Source organism: Ornithorhynchus anatinus, chromosome 20 (genome assembly GCF_004115215.2).
Source record: "Ornithorhynchus anatinus isolate Pmale09 chromosome 20, mOrnAna1.pri.v4, whole genome shotgun sequence".
Classification (NCBI taxonomy): domain Eukaryota; kingdom Metazoa; phylum Chordata; class Mammalia; order Monotremata; family Ornithorhynchidae; genus Ornithorhynchus; species Ornithorhynchus anatinus.
In genome coordinates, this window is record NC_041747.1 from 28,049,978 (window position 1) to 28,067,916 (window position 17,939).

Below are 17,939 nucleotides of genomic sequence, written 5' to 3' on the forward strand. Positions count from 1 at the left end.
CCCCGACCCGAATCCCCGTCTCCCGGCCGCCCCTCCCTCCCTCGCCTCCGACGGCCCCGCGGAAGGGGCGCGGGCCCGGGGGGGGGGGGCAGGGGGGTCCGAGGTCACGGGTTCCGATCCCGGCTCCGGCCGCCGGTCAGCGGGGTGACCCCGGGCAGGTCGCTTCCCCTCTCTGGGTCCGTCGCAGGGGGATGAGATGAGAAGAACCGCGCGGGGCCCCGCGGGGGACGACCCGATCACCTTGGAACGGGGCTTGGCACGGAGCGGGGGCTCGGCGGACGCCACACTTAGCGTTTTAATTAAACCCTCGTCGCCCCCTCCCTCCTCGGTCGCCTGGGCTCCCTCTTCCCGCGGCGCTCAGATGTTCGATCCGCCGATTTCCACCGGCGGCCCTCTCCCGCGCCGACCGGCAAATAGGCGCCGCGGCCGTCAGCCCCGCGGGTTTCGAGAGATCTCGTGGTGTCGGTAGCCGAGCAGGCCGCCGAAGAAGAGCTGCACGACCACGGAGAGACTCATCAGCTTGCAGGCCGGGTGGCAGAGCATCGCCCAGTAGAGGATCGCTCTCCCTCTGGGTGGCGGGGGGACGGTTTCGTACCTGCGGGGAGGAATCACGAGAATCGTGATAATGACGGTATCTGTTAAGCGCTTACTACGCGCCCAGCCCCGCCCCGGGCGCTGGGGTGATGGCGTCGGTGTCTGTTAAGCGCTTACTACGCGCCCAGCCCCCGTCCCGAGTAATTGACGGCCAGGGGGTCCGGGGAGAGACGAGAGCCGCTTACTTGACGGCCAGACGTCCGTTTTTCAGGAAAGCCAGAGCGGTGGGGTAGCCGGCGCCCAGCGTTAAGCCGCAAAATCCGCCTCTCAGGACGCACTGCTCCTGGGTCAGGTCACCTGGGAGGGAGAGAATTCGGATTCTCAGGGTCTCTCCCGATCTTCCCGCGCGTGATAAGCCGCGCTGACCCCCGGAGGTGTCCGCCTTTCACCTCTGGCGTATTTTTCGGCGGGGGAGGATGAGGCCTGGGAAGGTTCGTGGCTCAGTGGAAAGAGCACGGGCTTTGGAGTCAGGGCTCACGAGTTCGAATCCCAGCTCTGCCACTTGTCGGCTGTGTGACTGTGGGCAAGTCACTTCACTTCTCCGTGCCTCAGTTCCCTCATCTGTAAAATGGGGATCAAGACTGTGAGCCCCACGTGGGACGACCTGATTCCCCTATGTCTACCCCAGCGCTTAGAACAGTGCTCGGCACATAGTAAGCGCTTAACAAATACCAACATTATTATTAAGGTTCCCGGTAGGGACCGGGCCGGAAACGCATCGTTTTGGATGGTTTGTGGCCCGGGTGGAAACCCTCCAGCTCTTGTCGGAGCCCGAGGGTGGGCGAATCCCCCGGTTTCTCCTTCGCCTTCTTTTAGGGGAGCACGCAGCGTGGCTCAGTGGAAAGGGCCCGGGGCGTCGGAGGTCACGGGTTCGACCCCCGGCTCGGCCGGGCGACTGCGGGCGGGTCGCTTGGCTTCCCCGGGCCTCGGTGACCTCATCTGGGGAACGGGGATTAACCGCGAGCCTCACGTGGGACGACCCGATGACCCCGCGTCTCCCCCGGCGCTCGGCGCAGAGTGGGCGCTTGACGGATGCCGACGTCGTTATTATATTTGATTCTGTTTAATTGCTGTCGTCGTCACGGGATCCCTCGATCCTATTCGGCGCTATCGTTTTTGTCGGTCCGTCTCCCCCGGGTAGACGGCGAGCCCGTCGACGGGCCGGTCCCTCTCTGTTGCCGCGTTGTCCCTTCCGAGCGCTCAGTACAGCGCTCTGCCCCTAGTAAGCGCTCAATAAATACCACCGAACGAATGAATATTCGTGAAGTGCTTGCTACGTGCCGGGACGGATCCGAGCCCCGCCGGCGGGACCCACGTGGGGCTCGCGGTCCGTACCCCCATTTTAGAGACGAGGTGACCGAGGCGCGGAGAGGTGAAGTGACCTGCGCAGGGTCACGCAGCAGACGGGTGTATATATTTTGTCTCTCTTTTTATTACCCTAATTTATTATTTTAATGAGGTGTCCATCCCCTTGATACTATTTCTCGTGATTAAGCTGTCTTGTTTTCGTCGGTCCGTCTCCCCCGATTAGACCGCGAGCCCGTCGACGGGCCGGGATGGACCCTCTCCGTTACCGAACCGTCCGTTCCAAGCGCTCGGTCCAGCGCTCTGCGCCTAGGAAGCGCTCGATAAATACTATCCGACGAAAAGTGGCGGGTTAATAAGGTGTCCACCCCCTTGATACCGTTTCTTGTGATGAAGCTGTCTTGTTAACGGACGGACGGGCCCGTTGCGGACGGACAAAAACAAGAGCGATAAATAGAATCGAGGGGATGAACACCTCATTAAAACAGTAGCGATAAATGGAATCGAGGGGATGGACATCTCATTAACAAAATAAATAGGGTTGATAAAAATATCCAAGCGATGTTCCCTCCCCACTTCCCCCGCTACCTAACCACTTACCGGCCCCTCTTCCCCGCTGTCCTTATCATCTCCAAGCCGCTATCATTTCCTCTCATCTCTCATGTATTTACAGATTTACCCAGATTTATTCATTCGGCGGGCGAGGGAACAATCCCACCTCCCGCCTCCCGCCCCTTCTCCGCGGCCATTACCCCGCCGACGCTCGTCGACGTCCAGACTCGCCGGCGTTTTGCACGAAGTAAGCGCTTAACGGATGTCATCGTCATTATCATCATCATCATCAAGCGCGCCAGATTTATTCATTCGGAGGGCGAGGAAACAATCCCACCTCCCGCCTCCCGCCCCTTCTCCGCGGCCGTCACCCCGCCGACGCCCGCCGACGTCCGAACCCACCGGCGTTCAGAGGTTCCACCACCAGAAGTCTGTAGACGACGGCCGTCGAGAGGAAAGGTATCACGGCCAACGGCGCGTACGTCTTCAGGGGACGCTGGGTGACCTTCATGTTTCGGCGGAGAAGGTAGTTGGCCAGAACTCCGCAGACGGCTGCGGTCGATCCGAGGTAGAGCGGCCCGTACGCGTACAACCTCCTGGCCGGGGGGGAGAGAAACGGACGAGACCGGCCCCCGCGTCAGCGGCGTCTTCCTTCTAGGCGACGGGCCCCGGAGTCACCGCCGGGGAGATTCGCCGAGCGCCGCGTCCCCTTGTCGCTCTTTAATTCTAAACCCGGCATCCGGCGAGTGCCCGGCACCGCGCCCAACGCCGGGGCGGACACGCGCCGCCGCGGTCCGCGTCCCACGCGGACGGGGTCACCGAGGCCCGGAGACGCGGCGTGACGGGCCCGAGGGCGGAGCGGGTGAGAGGGGGAGGCGGGATTGGAACTCAGGCCCCCCCCCCCCCGCCTCCCGGGCCCTCGGTTCCGCCCGCCGGGCCGCTTCCGAAAAGGGAGGAAAACCTAATTTCCTGCCCCGCCGGGGAGCTGCCGGTCCAGGGGACGAGGAAGGGCCCAACTAGAAACCAGAGAAGTGGCAACAGTTCATAACGATGATAACGTCGGCATTTGTTAAGCGCTTCCTACGGGCAGAGCACCGCTCTAAGCGCCGGGGGAGATCCAGGGTCGTCCCGCGTGAGGCTCCCGGTCTTCATCCCCATTTGACGGATGAGGGAACCGAGGCCCGGAGGAGTGACCTGCCCACCGTCACCCAGCTGCGCGTAAAGAGTTGGATTGACCGAGCGCCCACTGGGAGAGTCGAACCCAAAGATGCGATTTCCTCCGAGGGGAAATCTAGGATCGGGACCCCGCCCCCCCCCCGATCCGGAAATCCCAGTGGCGCCGAGCTGACGTTTAAAATGAACGGAGGTCCGACCGGGATTTCCGCCCACGAAAGGTGCGTTTTTCTTTCCATCAACCGCCCCCCGGGCTCCGACCCGCACCTCCTCTCCCGAGCCCCGTCCGGCGCGCGGATTCCCCTCCGGGACGGAGGCGCCGAGTCCGCTCCGAGTCGGGGAGGCCACTTGCCTGTCTCTCGGATTCAGGCGTCCCAGGTCCGCCCCGGCGGTGTGCGGGATCCTCAACCGTCCGAACGCCGCGTCGACTACGGAGGAGCCGGGCGGGGTGTGCGAGGGAGTCGTCATCTCGCGCCCCGAAGGGGAGGCGGCAGAAGCCGAAAGGTGAGGAGCCGTCGGGGCCCTCTGGGTTTCCAGCCCTGGAAGTTCCCGGAATCCAGAAATTCCTCGCGGCCCCTCCGTAACCATCCCCTTCCGCCCCCGCCCCGGGTGTCTCGCCGTGCCGAAGAAAAGAAAATGCGGGTCCGCGTCCAAACCTATCCGCGCGCCGCCTCCCCCACGCCAACACCGTAGGGCGAGATCTCCTCTGGCTTCTTTCGAGCTTCCCGGGCCATCCCTGAGTAGGGCGGCTCCGGGCGATCCCGGGAGCGCCTGGCGCGAAGATCGTCTCTATCTGTTGCCGAGCTGTCCGTTCCCGGCGCTCGGCACGCTGCCCTGCCCGTGGCGAGCGCCCGATAAATACGGCCGAACCAACGGATCCCGGCATGGCTCACCGACGGAGTACGGAACCGAAGGTTTGAGGAGCGGATCCGCCGCGGGTGCGCAAAGAGAGTCTTGCCTCCCCGCGTCCGTCGCCCGGCCTCGGGCGGATCCCTCCTGGGGGAGAATTCCCGGGAGCAGACGCGCGGGATTGCGAGGCCCGGAGCTGGTTTTCCGAATCCGGGCCCCGCCGTTTCAGGGTCGATCCGACCGTCGGCCGAATTCTACTTCCCAAGCGCTCAGGACGGTGCTCCGCGCACAGTGAGCGCTCAATAAATGCGACCCAACGAGGGAATGAGCGCATCGGTCGCCGTCGCCCATCTCCCTGTGGCCTCCTCGGAGCCCCCTCCCCAACCGTCCCGGGTCGATAGCGAACGGCGGTATTCGTCCCGCTAAGTGCTCGGCACTGTGCCGGACCCCGGGGCGGACGTTCGTTCGTCCAATAGTATCTGTTGAGCGCTTACTCTGGGCAGAGCACTGTACTAAGCGCTCGGAACGGACAGATCGGTAACGGGGCGTAATCAGATCGGGCACCATCCCGGTCCTCCAGCGGGAATTCTCTTGCAGACGGTCGGGAGAGGAAATGGGATCGTCACTGACGGCGATGATGATATTCATTCACTCGATCCTATTTATTAGACGCTTACTACGTGCAAAGCACTGTTCTAAGCGCTGGGGGAGATACAGGCTCTGTTGCCTAATGATAATGGCATTTATTAAACGCTTGCTACGTGCAAAACACTGCTCTAAGCGCTGGGGGAGATACAGGCTCTGTTGCCTAATGATAATGGCATTTTTTGAACGCTTACTACGTGCAAAACACTGTTCTAAGCGCTGGGGGAGATAGATACAGGCCCTCTCTGTTGCCTAATAACAATAATGGTATTTACTAAACGCTTACTACGTGCAAAGCACTGTTCTAAGCGCTGGGAGAGATACAGGCTCTGTCTGTTGCCTAATAATGATATTTATTAAACGCTTACTACGTGCAAAGCACCGTTCTAAGCGCTGGGGGAGATACAGGCCCTCTCTGTCGCCTGATAATAACATTTATTAAACGATTGCTACGTGCAAAACACAGTTCTAAGCGCTGGGGGAGATACAGGCCCTCTCTGTTGCCTGATAATAATAATAATAATGGTATTTACTAAACGCTTACTACGTGCAAAGCACTGTTCTAAGCGCTGGGAGAGATACAGGCTCTGTCTGTTGCCTAATAATGATATTTATTAAACGCTTACTACGTGCAAAGCACCGTTCTAAGCGCTGGGGGAGATACGGGCCCTCTCTGTCGCCTGATAATCATAATAATGGCATTTATTGAACGCTTACTACGTGCAAAACACTGTTCTAAGCGCTGGGGGAGCTCCGGGGTGATGAGGTGGTCCCCCCGAGGCTGCCAGGCTTCACCCCCATTTTGCAGAGGAGGTCACTGAGGCCCAGAGAAGGGACTGGTCCGAGGTCACCCAGCTGACCGGCCGAGGAGGCGGGATTCGAACCCACGACCGGTGACTGCCCAGCCCGGGCTCTATGAGAATGTGCCAGGCTGCTTCTCATTCCAGGCGCTCTGCACACAGTAAGCGCTCAATCAATAGGACCGAATGAATGAATGAATGAATGAATGAATGAATGAAGGAAGGAAGGGGGGGGGGGGGGGAAGAGAGCAGGCCGAGGAGCCCGGCTCTCCTACCTTGGGCCGCCGCTTCTGCTCCCCGCCGCCTCGTGGGCGCCGCCATCTTGGGCGCCGTCACGTGACGGCTCTTGGCCAATGGGCGCGCTCGGATCCGCCGGGCGGGGGCGGGACTTCCGGCGGAGGGCGAGCGCTCATTGGCCGGCGGCCCGGGGCCGGCGGAAGTCCCGCCCCCTGGGGGGGACGGTTGCGCTCCGCCATCTTCCCTGCCCCCCTCATTCATTCATTCATTCCTTCCTTCCTTCATTCATTTATTCCTATTTATTGAGCGCTTGGAGTCTACGATGGGGCAACAGAGAGAGACCATTCCTGCCCAACAGAGGGGGGAGACACACAGCAAAACAGGGCAGGGACTGCCCCTCTCTCTCTCTCTGTTACCCATTTGTCCATTCCAAGCGCTTGGTACAGTGTTGTGCACCTAGTAAGCGCTCAATAAATTTGAATGAATGAATGGAAATAAAGCATCATAAACAGTCAGGCGTCAGTACCACCAAAGTACCATCAGGCAGCCCTCTCTCCCTCCCTCCCAGTGTCCTGCCCTTCCCCATCTTAATCTCCACCTCTCTCATAATAGTCCCTTATAGGAATAACTATTATTATTGTTAATATTATCATTATGGGTATTTGTTAAGCGCTTAGCATGTGCCAGGCACCGTACCAAGCGCCCGGGTGGATCCAAGCAACTCGGGTCGGTCCCAGTCCCTGTCCCACTTGGGGCTCCTAATCTGCCCCTCTGCCTCCCGCCGTCCCCTTTAATAATGACAACAATCACGGTATTTCTTAAGCGCTGATTCGGTCGTATCGATTGAGCGCGTACCGTGTGCAGGGCGCTGCGCTGAAGCGCTTACTACGTGCCGGGCGCTGTACTAAGCACTGGGGTGGCTACAAGCCAATCCGGTGGGACACAGGCCCTGCCCCAGGTGGGTCTCAATCCCCATCGCGCACCCTTATTATTATTATTCAATAGTATATATTGAGCGCTTACTACGTGCAGAGCACGGTACTGAGCGCTTTGTAAAATTACTATTTTACAGATGAGGGAACTGAGGCCCAGTGAAATGAGGCGACTCGCTCAAGGTTACGCCGCAGACAGGTGGCGGAGCCGGGGTCGGAAACCGTGACCTTCCGACCCCCGGGCCTCGGCTCTATCCACCACACCGTTAAGCGCTCACCACGTGCCGGGCACTGTACCGAGCGCTGGGGTGGATACGAGCGGGTCGGGTGGGACACGGTGCCCGTCCCACGTGGGGCTCCCCGTCTCAACCCCCATTTTACAGATGAGGTCACTGAGGCACAGAGAAGTAAAGCGAGTCGCCCAAGGTCACCAGGCAGAGAAGGGAGTAGAGGCCGCGACCTTCTGAGAGTCCCAGGCCGGGGCTCTGACCGCTCCGCTTCCCCAGTCGCCCGCTGTGCCCCGATCCCGGGCCCTCGGCCTCCGGCGCCCGTCCCTAACGAGGCCTCCGGACTGCCACCACCCTGGACACCCGGCACCTCCCGGCCCCCCGGGAGCCCCCCGACTTCTCCTCTCCCGGCCCCCTTCTCCAGCCCTTCTCCCGGGCCCCTCTCAGCCCCCACCACGGCTCCCTCCGCTGACTCTGACTCCCCCAGGCCCTTCCCTTCCCACGGCTTCTCCCCCCAGCCCCTCTCATCCCCACTTCAGCCCCCCTGCTTCTCCGCAGCCCCTCTAATCGCCCCCGGCCCCTCGGACTCGACCCCTCTCGCTTACCCCCTCTCCAGCCCCTCATCTCCCCCGTCCCTCTGTTTTTCCCCAGCCCTCCGATTCCCCCCCCCCCCCCCGGCCCTACTGATGCCCCCGGCTCCTCCGATTTCCCCCAGCTGCCCCAGCCCCTCTGATTTTTCCCCCAGCCCCCCTCATTTTCCCCCCAGCCCTCCTCATCTTTCCCCCAACCCCTCTGATTTTCCCCCCCAGCCCCTCTGATTTTTCCCCAGCCCCCCCGATTCCCCCAAGCCTCCCCGATTCCCTCCTCAGCCCCTCTGATTTTCCCCCCAGCCCCTCAGACTCCTCCCACCTCCTCTCACTTACTCCCTCTCCGGCCCCTCTGATTTCTCCCCGGCCCCTCTGATTTCTCCCCGGCCCCTCTGATTTTTTCCCCGGCCCCTCCGATTCCCTCCCCGGCCCCTCTGATTCCCTCCCACCCCCGGCCCCTCTGATTCCCCCAGCCCCTCTGATTCCCTCCCCGGTCCCCCCGGTTCCCTCCCCGGCCTCTCTGATCCGCCCAGCCCCTCTGATTCCCTCCCCGGTCCCCCCGGTTCCCTCCCCAGCCCCTCTGATCCCCTCCCAGCCCCCCCCGATTCCTCCCCAGCCCCCCTGATTTCCCCAAACCCCTCTGATTCCCCTGCCAGGCCCTCAGCTCCTCCCACCCCCCTTCCAGCCCCCTGACTCCCCCCCCCCGGTCCCCCTGCTTCCCCTCCCCCATCCGGCCCCTCTCACTTTGCCCCCAACCCCGTGGCCCCCCCAACCTCTCCCCGGGCCTCTGTGACCCTCCCCCTCCCCACCTCTGACCGTGGATCCTCCTCCTCCACTGACATCCAGCATCACCCCCCCCCCCCCCATCCCCACCACCCCCCCGACCCCCGGCATCCCTGGATACGAGACCGGGAAAGCCGGGGGTCGGCGTCCCCGCGGGCCGGAGGGAGGCCAGGAGCGGTGGGATCTGACCGGCTTCCCGGGGTGGGGGGGAGGAAGGGGAGGTGGGAAGAAAATTCCCCTCCTCCGGCTCGTCCCGCATCCCGCGCCCACGGAGGACTGCGGCCCCTTTAATGTCTCCATGCCAGGGGATCGCCCTCCTCCTTGCCAGCCGTCGGCTCGATGCGCGCCAGGATCGGAGGGGCGTTAGAGAGCCGGCCGAGCGCCGAAAGCAAAAGAAAAAAAATCCACAGCGGGATGGAAGGGACCGCCACCGGGATCCTGCCCCGCTGAGCCGGGGCGGGGACGTCGGAAACTTCGTGTCCCGAGAATCCGGAAGGGGCCTCCGGGCTCTCGACGCCTCTGCCCCGACTCGCCCGGCTCTTCGGAGACCGGAGGGGGAGAGGTTTATCGCGGGATCTCCGGGGATCTCCGCGACAAGTCCGGAACTGGGGACCGGAGGAGATCCCGGCGGGACGGGGCTTCCCTCCGTCGCGTCGGTGCCCGAGACGGCCGTCTAGATCTGGACCGTGCCTTGATTTAGCCGTTCGATTCACACGCGCCTTTGCCGCCCGAAGAGAATTCGCGTCCCCTGTGCCGAGGAGCGTCCTCTCGGCGTCTTCTAGACGGAGAGGTATCTTCTCCGTTGGCGCGATTCCCCGATCCCCCCTACCCGCTTCCCCCCATTCGGCGGGCAGCGTTAGAGGTTAGAAAACCCCGGGCGGCGTTCCGTCGATCCACCGCGGAGACCCAGCTCGGATGGAAAGATTGAACGGTTGAAAGTGGGTCGGCCTGAATCCCGCCCCGATCCTGGCTTCAGCCCGGCGGGATCGAGTTCGCTCCGTCCCGGCGGATCCGCGCTCGGGTCCGGCGGCCGGACCGAGAGATCGAAGGATGCCGGTCGAGAAGAGAGGTAGGCCGCGTCGCTTCCGCTCTCATTTTCCGGGATTATCGTTTGAAGCGTGGGTCCGAGGGGGGTGGAAACTCCACCGCTTTCGAGCAGGGGGCGTCTCCTTAGGCCGGAGAAACGTCGGGGGCGATAACGCCCTTTCCTCCATCGTAACGAGAACGATGACCGCGGCGTTCGAGGCGGCGGCCCGAGCGGGAGGGAGAACGGGCATCGGATCCCCGTTCCGCGGACGAGGGGGCCGAGGCCCGGAGAAGCGATGCGACTTGCCCGAGCCGACCCCGGGCGGAGCCGGGGCTGTCACGCGGTCGTTACCCGCGTCTTTCTGAGTCCGGCGCCCGCGACTCCGCTCACCAGGTAAGTTATCACCGGGGGGCGTAACGGAGGTGCCCGCGGGGCCGCGCGTTCTGGATTTCCCCCGGGAAGGCGGTTTCGAAAATATAAACTCGCGGTTGGTTGAGAGAGTTTTCACGTGTTTCCGAAAAAGCCGAGGAGTTCCACTGCCGGCGTAGGGTCCGCGGCGAAAAAGGAAAGGGCGCCCGAGAAACGGGCGGATTGGCGTACGTCGACCTGCGGCTAAAAATAATGACGACGACGACGACGACGACGGGATTCCTCAAGCGCCCGCTATGCGCCGAGCGCTGTTCCCAGCGCTGGGGTGGATCCGCGGCGATCGGGCTGCCCCACGTGGGGCTCACGGTCTTGGTCCCCATTTTACGGATGAGGGGGCCGAGGCCCAGAGAGGTCACGTACCCGACGGGTGGCGGAGCCGGGATCGGAACCCGTGACCTCTGACCCCCAAGCCCGGGCTCTTGCCGCTGAGCCGCGCTGCTTCCCTTGGAAGTTGGGACTCGCCCGGGGGGGGGGGGGGCGGGCGCGCTTCATCCCCATTTTACAGACGAGGGGAACCGAGGGACAGAGAAGCCCAGCGGCTCGCCGAGGGTCACACGGCAGACGAGTGGCGGAGGCGGGATTGGAACCCACGTCCTCGGACTCCCGAGCCCGGGCTCTCTCCGCCGAGCCACGCTGCTGCTTCTCCAGTTCTAGTCAGACCAGCAGCGTGGCTCGGCGGAGAGAGCCCGGGCTCGGGAGTCAGAGGTCGTGAGTCCGACTCCCGGCCCCGCCGCCTGTCAGCCGTGTGACCGTGGGCGAGTCGCTTCGCTGCTCTGTGCCTCGGTTACCTCAGCTGTGATATGGGGCTGAAGACTTTGTTTCCTATTTTACAGATGAGGGAACTGAGGCCCAGAGAAGTGAAGCGACCCGCCCACGGCCACACGGCTGACAAGCGGCAGAGTTGGGCTACGGACCCGTGACCTCTGACTCCGAAGCCCGGGCTCTTTCCACTGAGCCACGCTGCTTCTCTGAGCGGTTAAGCGCCGACCGTGTGCAGAGCGCCGTGCCGAGAATTAGCGTTCTGTCAGAGTCCCCGGCCCTGAAGTGGGCTCGGGGGGGGGCGGGGGGGGGGTCCGCCCTCGGGTTTCCGGATTAAAATGGGTGTCCGCGAGTGGAAGAAGGCGCTCTCCCCCATCTCTCGTGATCCGGTGGGTCCCTGTCCTTTTACGGCTACGCGCCCAACACCCCAGCCCGGGCTCCGGGGGACGTAGTCCGGGGCCCGTCAGGCCGGCAAAATCGGAATTAAGGCGTCGCCGGGAATCCCCCAGTCTGTCCCGAATCGTTTGGTTATGGATTCTCATTTTTAAGGATCGCCAGGGATCCCCGGGGGTTCGGGTGGCTAGGAGTTGGCCGTCTCCCTCCCGCGGTCCAGACGGGTGTCCCGGTCGGGGAGCGGGTATTTTCTTCGGGGCTCGTCTCGGACCATCCGTAAATCCCGCCGATTGACCGGGGACGAGAGCCGTCGATTCCGAGAGAAGATCCCATTCTCTTCTCGGAGGGGTCGGGTCCGCCGCGAGTGGAGACTGATGTCTCTTAGGCGATTCCGACTTCTCCGTCACGCTATCGTAAATTTTGGTTCTCTTTAGGGTATTCCTGGAATGGGAGGTAGACTCGGTCACGGCTGATTTGGGATCAGACACAGTCTGTCGTTCTGTGTTCATCTGCGTGGCAGGAGCTTCGCGATATTCACACGGAGCCTTCCGAACATTAGACTCGTCGCTTCTCGTGCCCTAGATGGATGATTCTGTGGGCGAGTCACTTCACGTCTCGGTGCCTCGGTTCCCTCATCTGTAAAATGGGGATGAAGACCGCGAGCCCCACGGGGGACGACCCGATTCCCCTGCGTCTACCCCGGCGCTTAGAACGGCGCTCTGCACGTAGTGAGCGCTCAACGGATACCGACGTCATCATTATTATTAGGATTCTAGGACCTCGGACCCGGGCCGGGTGGCTCCGAGAAGTCGCTCAACCTCTCCGCCCCTCTCCGACCCGACTGTCATCCATCTATCCCGGCACCTAGTAGGCGCTCGACCTATTCCGCGGTACCGGACCTTGGGCAGCGCTTAGAACGGCGCCCTGCACGTAGTAGGCGCTTGACAAATCCCCACATTATTCTCACCGAGGCCCTCGACTTCTCTGTGCCTCGGTCTCCTCATCCCCGAAACATCCCACTCCCTCCCCGCGCGGACGTGGGAGGGCGACGGGGTCCCATCTGATCATCTCGCGTCTACCCCGCCGCTTAGTACGGTCCTTGGAGAAGCGGCGTGGCTCGGTGGAAAGAGCCCGGGCTGCGGAGTCAGGGGTCATGGGTTCGAATCCCCCCTCTGCCGCCTGTCAGCCGTGTGACCGTGGGCGGGTCGCTGCACTTCTCTGGGCCTCAGTGACCTCATCTGGAAAATGGGGATTCAGACAGTGAGCCTCGCGTGGGACGACCTGAGGACCCCGTCTGCCCCGGCGCTTAGAACGGTGCTCTGCACCTAGTAAGCGCTTAACAGGTACCAACATTATTACTTGGCACGCGGCGAGCGCTCAACGAGTACCGTAACGTCAAAACTACCTTCCAGAGACTCGAGCAAGGACCTTCTGGGCGGGGGGGGGGGGGGGGGTCTCAGCCCCCCGGGAAGAAAATCGACGTCGGTTTTATCGCGCAAAGGGTCCCAACCCTCCGACTCTTTGAAACTTGGTTTCCCTTTCCCTCGGGTGACTCTACTCTCTCCCGGGCTCTTTCCGCCGAGCCGCCGCCGCTTACGACTCTGCAGCCGGTCAGCGCTCACTAAATACGATCGAATGAACGACGGGAGTTGGTGGGCACGTGCCCTGCCCGCGAGGAGTTTCCAATCTAGGGGAGCTCTGGAAAGAAGTGCCCCCTCCCCACCTACTCTAAGCCAGGCTACTCCTTTCCACGTCCTCTTGGTTTTCGGAAGGCCGTCCCGGCGCGACATCCCCAGAGTTGTCCCCGGTGTCCTCGGAGGCTTTTAGAAACTCGCCTATAGCTCCGTCTGGATTTGTCTTGCTCGTCCTCCGGGGCGGGCGACGGAGACAAATAATAATAATAACGTTGGTATCTGTTAGGCTGCTTCCTCCGTGCGGAGCGCCGGGGTAGACCCCGGGGGGAATCCGGGTCGTCCCCCGTGGGGCTCGCGGTCTTCATCCCCATTTTACAGGTGAGGGGACCGAGGCCCAGAGAAGTGAAGCGACCCGCCCACGGTCACACGGCTGACAGGCGGCAGAGCCGGGAGTCGAACCCACGACCTCTGACTCCGCAGCCCGGGCTCTTTCCACCGAGCCACGCTGCTTCGCCCGAAGAGAAAGAAAAATCTATCTGCTTTCTTCGTAAGGAACGACTGCTCTCCTCAAGGATGATCTGTACACCCCGCGACGGTTAGCCAGATTGCTGAAAGGTCAACTTCCAAGTACGTGGTTGATGTATCTGGTTTTTTTCGGTCCAAATTCCATCGCCTCCCAGGTATTCCCTCGTGTCCGGTCTCCCGAGGCTTGATCCTGCCGTGTCGGAATTTAATGCCGCCGAAACCAAGTTCCTAAACGTGGCGGGTCCGCTTCGACTTCACCCCAGTTCACGCATTTAGAGCGGCTCAGACCGATCCCGCCGTTTCTTTACTATTTTTAGCCGAGTCGTTGGGCTTTGCCAGATAGATACCCGGGGCGGGGTTTATTGAGCGCTTATCTGTTACCGATCTGTCCATTCTAAGCGCTCAGTACGGTGCTCTGCACGTAGCAAGCGCTCAGTCGATACTATTGAATGAAGGGATGAACTACGTGTGAAGCACTGGGGATGATGATAATAATGTCGGTAACTGTTAAGCGCTCACTATGTGCCGAACGCCGTTCTGAGCGCCGGGGTAGACGCAGGGGAATCGGGCCGTCCCCCGTGGGGCTCCCGGTCTTCATCCCCATTTTACAGATGAGGGAACTGAGGCACAGAGAAGTGAAGTGACTCGCCCACGGTCACACAGCTGATAAGTGGCAGAGTCCCTTAACTGATAGGATAGATAGGACACGGTCCCCGATCCAGCCAGCGTTCCCGATCTAAGCGGGAGGGAGGACAGGAATTTTTCTCTCTGTTTCCCAGATGAGGAGATCGGGGCCCACCGAGGTCGAGTGTCTAATAATAATAATGATAATAATAATAATGCTGGTATCCGTTAAGCGCTTACTCTGGGCAGAGCACCCTTCTCAGCGCTGGGAGAGATACGGGGTCATCGGGTGGTCCCACGTGGGGCTCACGGTCTTCATCCCCATTTTACAGATGAGGCACGGAGAAGTGAAGTGACTCGCCCACAGCCACACAGCTGCCAAGTGGCAGAGCCGGGCTTCGAACCCATGACCTCCGACTCTCCAGCCCGGGCTCTTTGCGCTAAACCACGTTTAGGACTAATGACGATGCTAACGGTAATTAAGGGCTTCCTACGAACTGAGTTCTAGAGTCGACGCGATTAGGTTGGGCCCGGACCAGGGGAGTTTTTCTTTCGGTTTCCTAGATTTTAAAGCTCGAGGAGGGGGCGGGCGGAGGATGTAGAGGGGATTGAGCCCAAGGTCGACTTCCTTCGAGGGGACCTGAGAAAACCCCTCTGGGAGAGAGAGGCGGAAGGAACTAAATACTCCGGGAAAAGCGGAAAGATCCCCATTCCGCCCCCACCTCTCTTTCCCCGTCCCGTGAGCGTGTCAAAGTCCCGCTCTGCTGGGAATTTTTTTTTTTTTCCACGTTTTCTTTCTTCTGTTAAAAGCGAGGGGCGAAAGTGATACGCTGATGACTGGAAGCTATCAAACGGTGAACTCCGAGGCCTTTGGTAAAGCTCCGAAGTGCTCAGTTTAAAAGCCCGTCTATCAAGTCCCCCCTAGGGGATCTGGCTCTGGGAATAGCGGGGTTTAATTAGTCGCCGTGCGGCTGCATTCGAGTCACTCATTCATTAAATCAGGACCGTTAGGAACTTCAAAATGATAATAAAAAAACCTACCCTAGGAGGGTAGATCTCATTCGGCCGCTTCTACGAGTGACCTCCCTTGGAAATGTTAACCGTCGCAACCCGCTTCGTGTTTGGAGCCGTGGTCTGCTGCTCTTCCTCTCCCGTATTTTCCAATCCCCCCCTCCCCCCCCCGCCCCTCGTCTGCCGCGTGACCTTGGGTAAGTCTCTTCCCTCCTCCGGGCCTCAGGGGCCTTAACCGCAGATCGAGGATCCGACATCTAGGCGAGCGGCAAGGCGTAGCGGAGAGAGGGAGCGAGGAGGTTAGGGGTTCTAACCCCGGCTCCGCCGCTCATCTGCTGGGCGGACCCGGGCGCGTCCCGTAACTTCCCTGCGCCTCAGTGATCCCGTCCGTAAACGGGGATCGAGACTGTGAGCCCCGCGTGGGACACCACCTGGGTCCGACCCGATTTGCTCGTGACCGCCCCGGCGCTTAGTACGGTGCCTGGCACATAGTAAGCGCTTAACAGATACCGTAATCGTTGTTATCATCACCTGGACGGGAGCCCCGCGTGAGACCCGATGATCTCGTCTCCACCTTGGCGCCTGGCGTATCGTCGGCGCGGAACGAATTCCGTAATTATTACTATCACTTGGACGGGAGCCCCGCGTGGGACCCGATCGTCTCGTCTCCACCTTCGCGCCTGGCGTACCGCGAGCGCTTAACCGACGTCACGATATTGTTGTTATTCCTGTGATTATTTTCGGAGAGGTCCGGTTCCCGGCCGGGTTCCTCTTCGACGCCGTCAGGAGCTTTAAGCAGTCGGGATACAATTCGCCTTCTCTTTGGCTTTGGGAAGAATCAGATTCAGTGGAAACTCGGGCCGCCTGCGGCTTGTCACCCGCGGATGGTGGGTGGGTGGGGAAGACAGAGGGGGAGAGACGGCCCCGGCCTCCACCTCCCCAGCCTTTTTGGGTCACCGATTGAGAGTCCCACGTGTGCAAAACTGTAGATGTTTTCATTGCCCTATTTATTTTGTTAATGAGACGTACGTCGCCTCAATTCTTTTGATTTGCTGTTGTTCTGATGTGATGTTCATCCCCTAGATCCCGTTTGTCGCCATCGTTCTCGTCCGTCCGTCTCCCCCGATTAGACCGTGAGCCCGTCGAAGGGCAGGGAGCGTCTCTATCTGTTACCGATCTGTCCCTTCCAAGCGCTTAGTACAGCGCCCGGCACATAGTGAGCGCTCAATAAATGCTATCGAATGAAGGACAAACGGTCACGGGAACGACGACGACAATAACGTCGTCGGGTCTCACGCGTGGCTCCCGTCTGAGTAATAATAATGACCCACGGGGCCTGGGAGTCAGAAGGACCTGAGTTCTACTCCTGGCTCGGCCACACAAGGAGGGCAAGTCGCTTCGCTTCTCTGTTGCCTCAGTTACCTCGTCTGTAAGATGGGGATGACGGCCCCGAGCCTCACGTGGGACGACCCGATGACCCCGCGTCTACCCCGGCGCTCAGAACGGTGCTCGGCACGTAGCGAGCGCTTAACGGACACCCACGTTATCATTATTATTAGAGGGCCGTTTCGTCTCGTTTTCCGAGGTTGCGGGTTCTAGGTCTGGGCAGGCCAGGCCGGGGACACGCGTGGGCGCGTTTGGCATCCTTTAAAAATAAACTGAGCGTCCGTGTGCCCGTACGTTCTTCTGTTCACCGAATCGGTCATAAAGCGTTCTCGGGGTTGGCGTCGTAGGGCCGCCCGTCTTGTCAGACGACGACAGTGTGGGGAAACGGCTCCTTTATAGAGGCCCCGGAAGAGATCCTCCTTTTCCAGCTACGACTCTTACGGAGGGCAGCTCAGCTCTTTTACGTTCTTTTATGGCTCTCGTCGAGCCCTTGTTACGTGGCGAGCCGTGCAGCCTGAAAGACCTGGGATCGAACCCTGGCTCCGCGTGACCTCGGGCCGGTCGCTTAGCTTCTCCGGGCCTCGGCTACCTCATCTGGAAAACGGGGATGAACACCGGGAGTGCCATCTGGGACACGGTCCGTATCCAACGGGATTAGATCGCGTCTCTCTCGGCTCGTAATAGGCACTTGAATACCTGTTTTTTTTTTTAAAAAAACAAACCTCTTCTAAGCACCGGGGTACAGAGAAGTCAATCAGGAGGGTCGCCGTCCCCCTTGGGGTTCACAGTCCAAATAGGAGAGGGAACAGGCGTTCATTTTTTCAGACGAGGCTACTGAGGCCCTGAGAAGTGAAGCGACTCGCCCCAGGCCACCCAGCCGGCGACCGGCAGAGCCGGGATTAGGACCCGGGTCCTCCGACTCCCGGGCCTAGGCTCTTTCCTCCAGGCGTCGCTGCCTCTCCTATCCGTTGGATTTTAAATAAAGAAACGTAGGAACGATGCCGCCGTTGAGCGCTCGCCACCCGCCCCGAGAAGCAGCGTGGCTCAGTGGAAAGAGCCCGGGCTTTGGAGTCAGAGGTCATGAGTTCGAATCCCGGCTCCGCCACTTGCCAGCCGTGTGACCGTGGGCAAGTCGCTTCGCTTCTCTGGGCCTCGGTTCCCTCATCCGTGAAATGGGGATGAAGTCCGTGAGCCCCACGTGGGACGACCCGATTCCCCCGTGTCTACCCCAGCGCTTAGAACGGTGCTCTGCACATAGTAAGCGCTTAACAAATACCAATACCATCATTATTAGATACGAGGCGAAATGGTAGATACAAGGTAAAACAGTGACGGCATCTGTTTGTTGAGCGCTTACTGTGCGCCGAGCGTCGGGTCGGACACAGTCCTTGAACCACCCGGGGCTCATGGTCTCTGACGGAGGAGGTAACTGAAGCCCGGAGAGGTGAAGTGACTTGCCCGAGCTCG

General features: G+C 60.9%; 2 protein-coding genes across 11 annotated transcripts in view; one reads left to right on the forward strand and one right to left on the reverse strand.

The window, feature by feature from the left end:
* Positions 1-271: 271 nt before the first annotated feature.
* Positions 272-6,262, reverse strand: TMEM126B (transmembrane protein 126B). Of its 2 annotated transcripts, XM_029048314.2 has the most exons (5): positions 6,194-6,262; positions 3,977-4,163; positions 2,854-3,047; positions 780-891; positions 272-595 (listed from the first exon to the last, which is right to left on the reverse strand). In XM_029048314.2, exons 1-5 carry the CDS (start codon positions 6,237-6,239, stop codon positions 430-432), a joined length of 705 nt encoding a protein of 234 aa, XP_028904147.1. In that variant the 5' UTR covers positions 6,240-6,262; the 3' UTR covers positions 272-429. The 2 variants fall into 2 exon arrangements, with proteins under 2 accessions (XP_028904147.1, XP_028904148.1); XM_029048315.2 differs by lacking the exon at positions 6,194-6,262 and having other exon boundaries at positions 3,977-5,188.
* Positions 6,263-8,948: 2,686 nt separating this feature from the next.
* DLG2 (discs large MAGUK scaffold protein 2) overlaps positions 8,949-17,939 on the forward strand; it is a 603,132-nt gene continuing 594,141 nt past the window's right edge. For 3 of the 9 annotated variants that reach the window (XM_029047957.2, XM_039914984.1, XM_029047959.2), the window contains exon 1: positions 8,980-9,753. In XM_029047957.2, coding sequence (XP_028903790.1) covers positions 9,735-9,753 — 19 coding nt within the window. In that variant the 5' untranslated portion in view covers positions 8,980-9,734. Of the gene's footprint in view, positions 9,754-17,939 lie in introns of all 9 variants that reach the window. The other 6 variants (XM_039914987.1, XR_005661215.1, XM_039914985.1 and 3 more) reach the window with 6 other exon arrangements.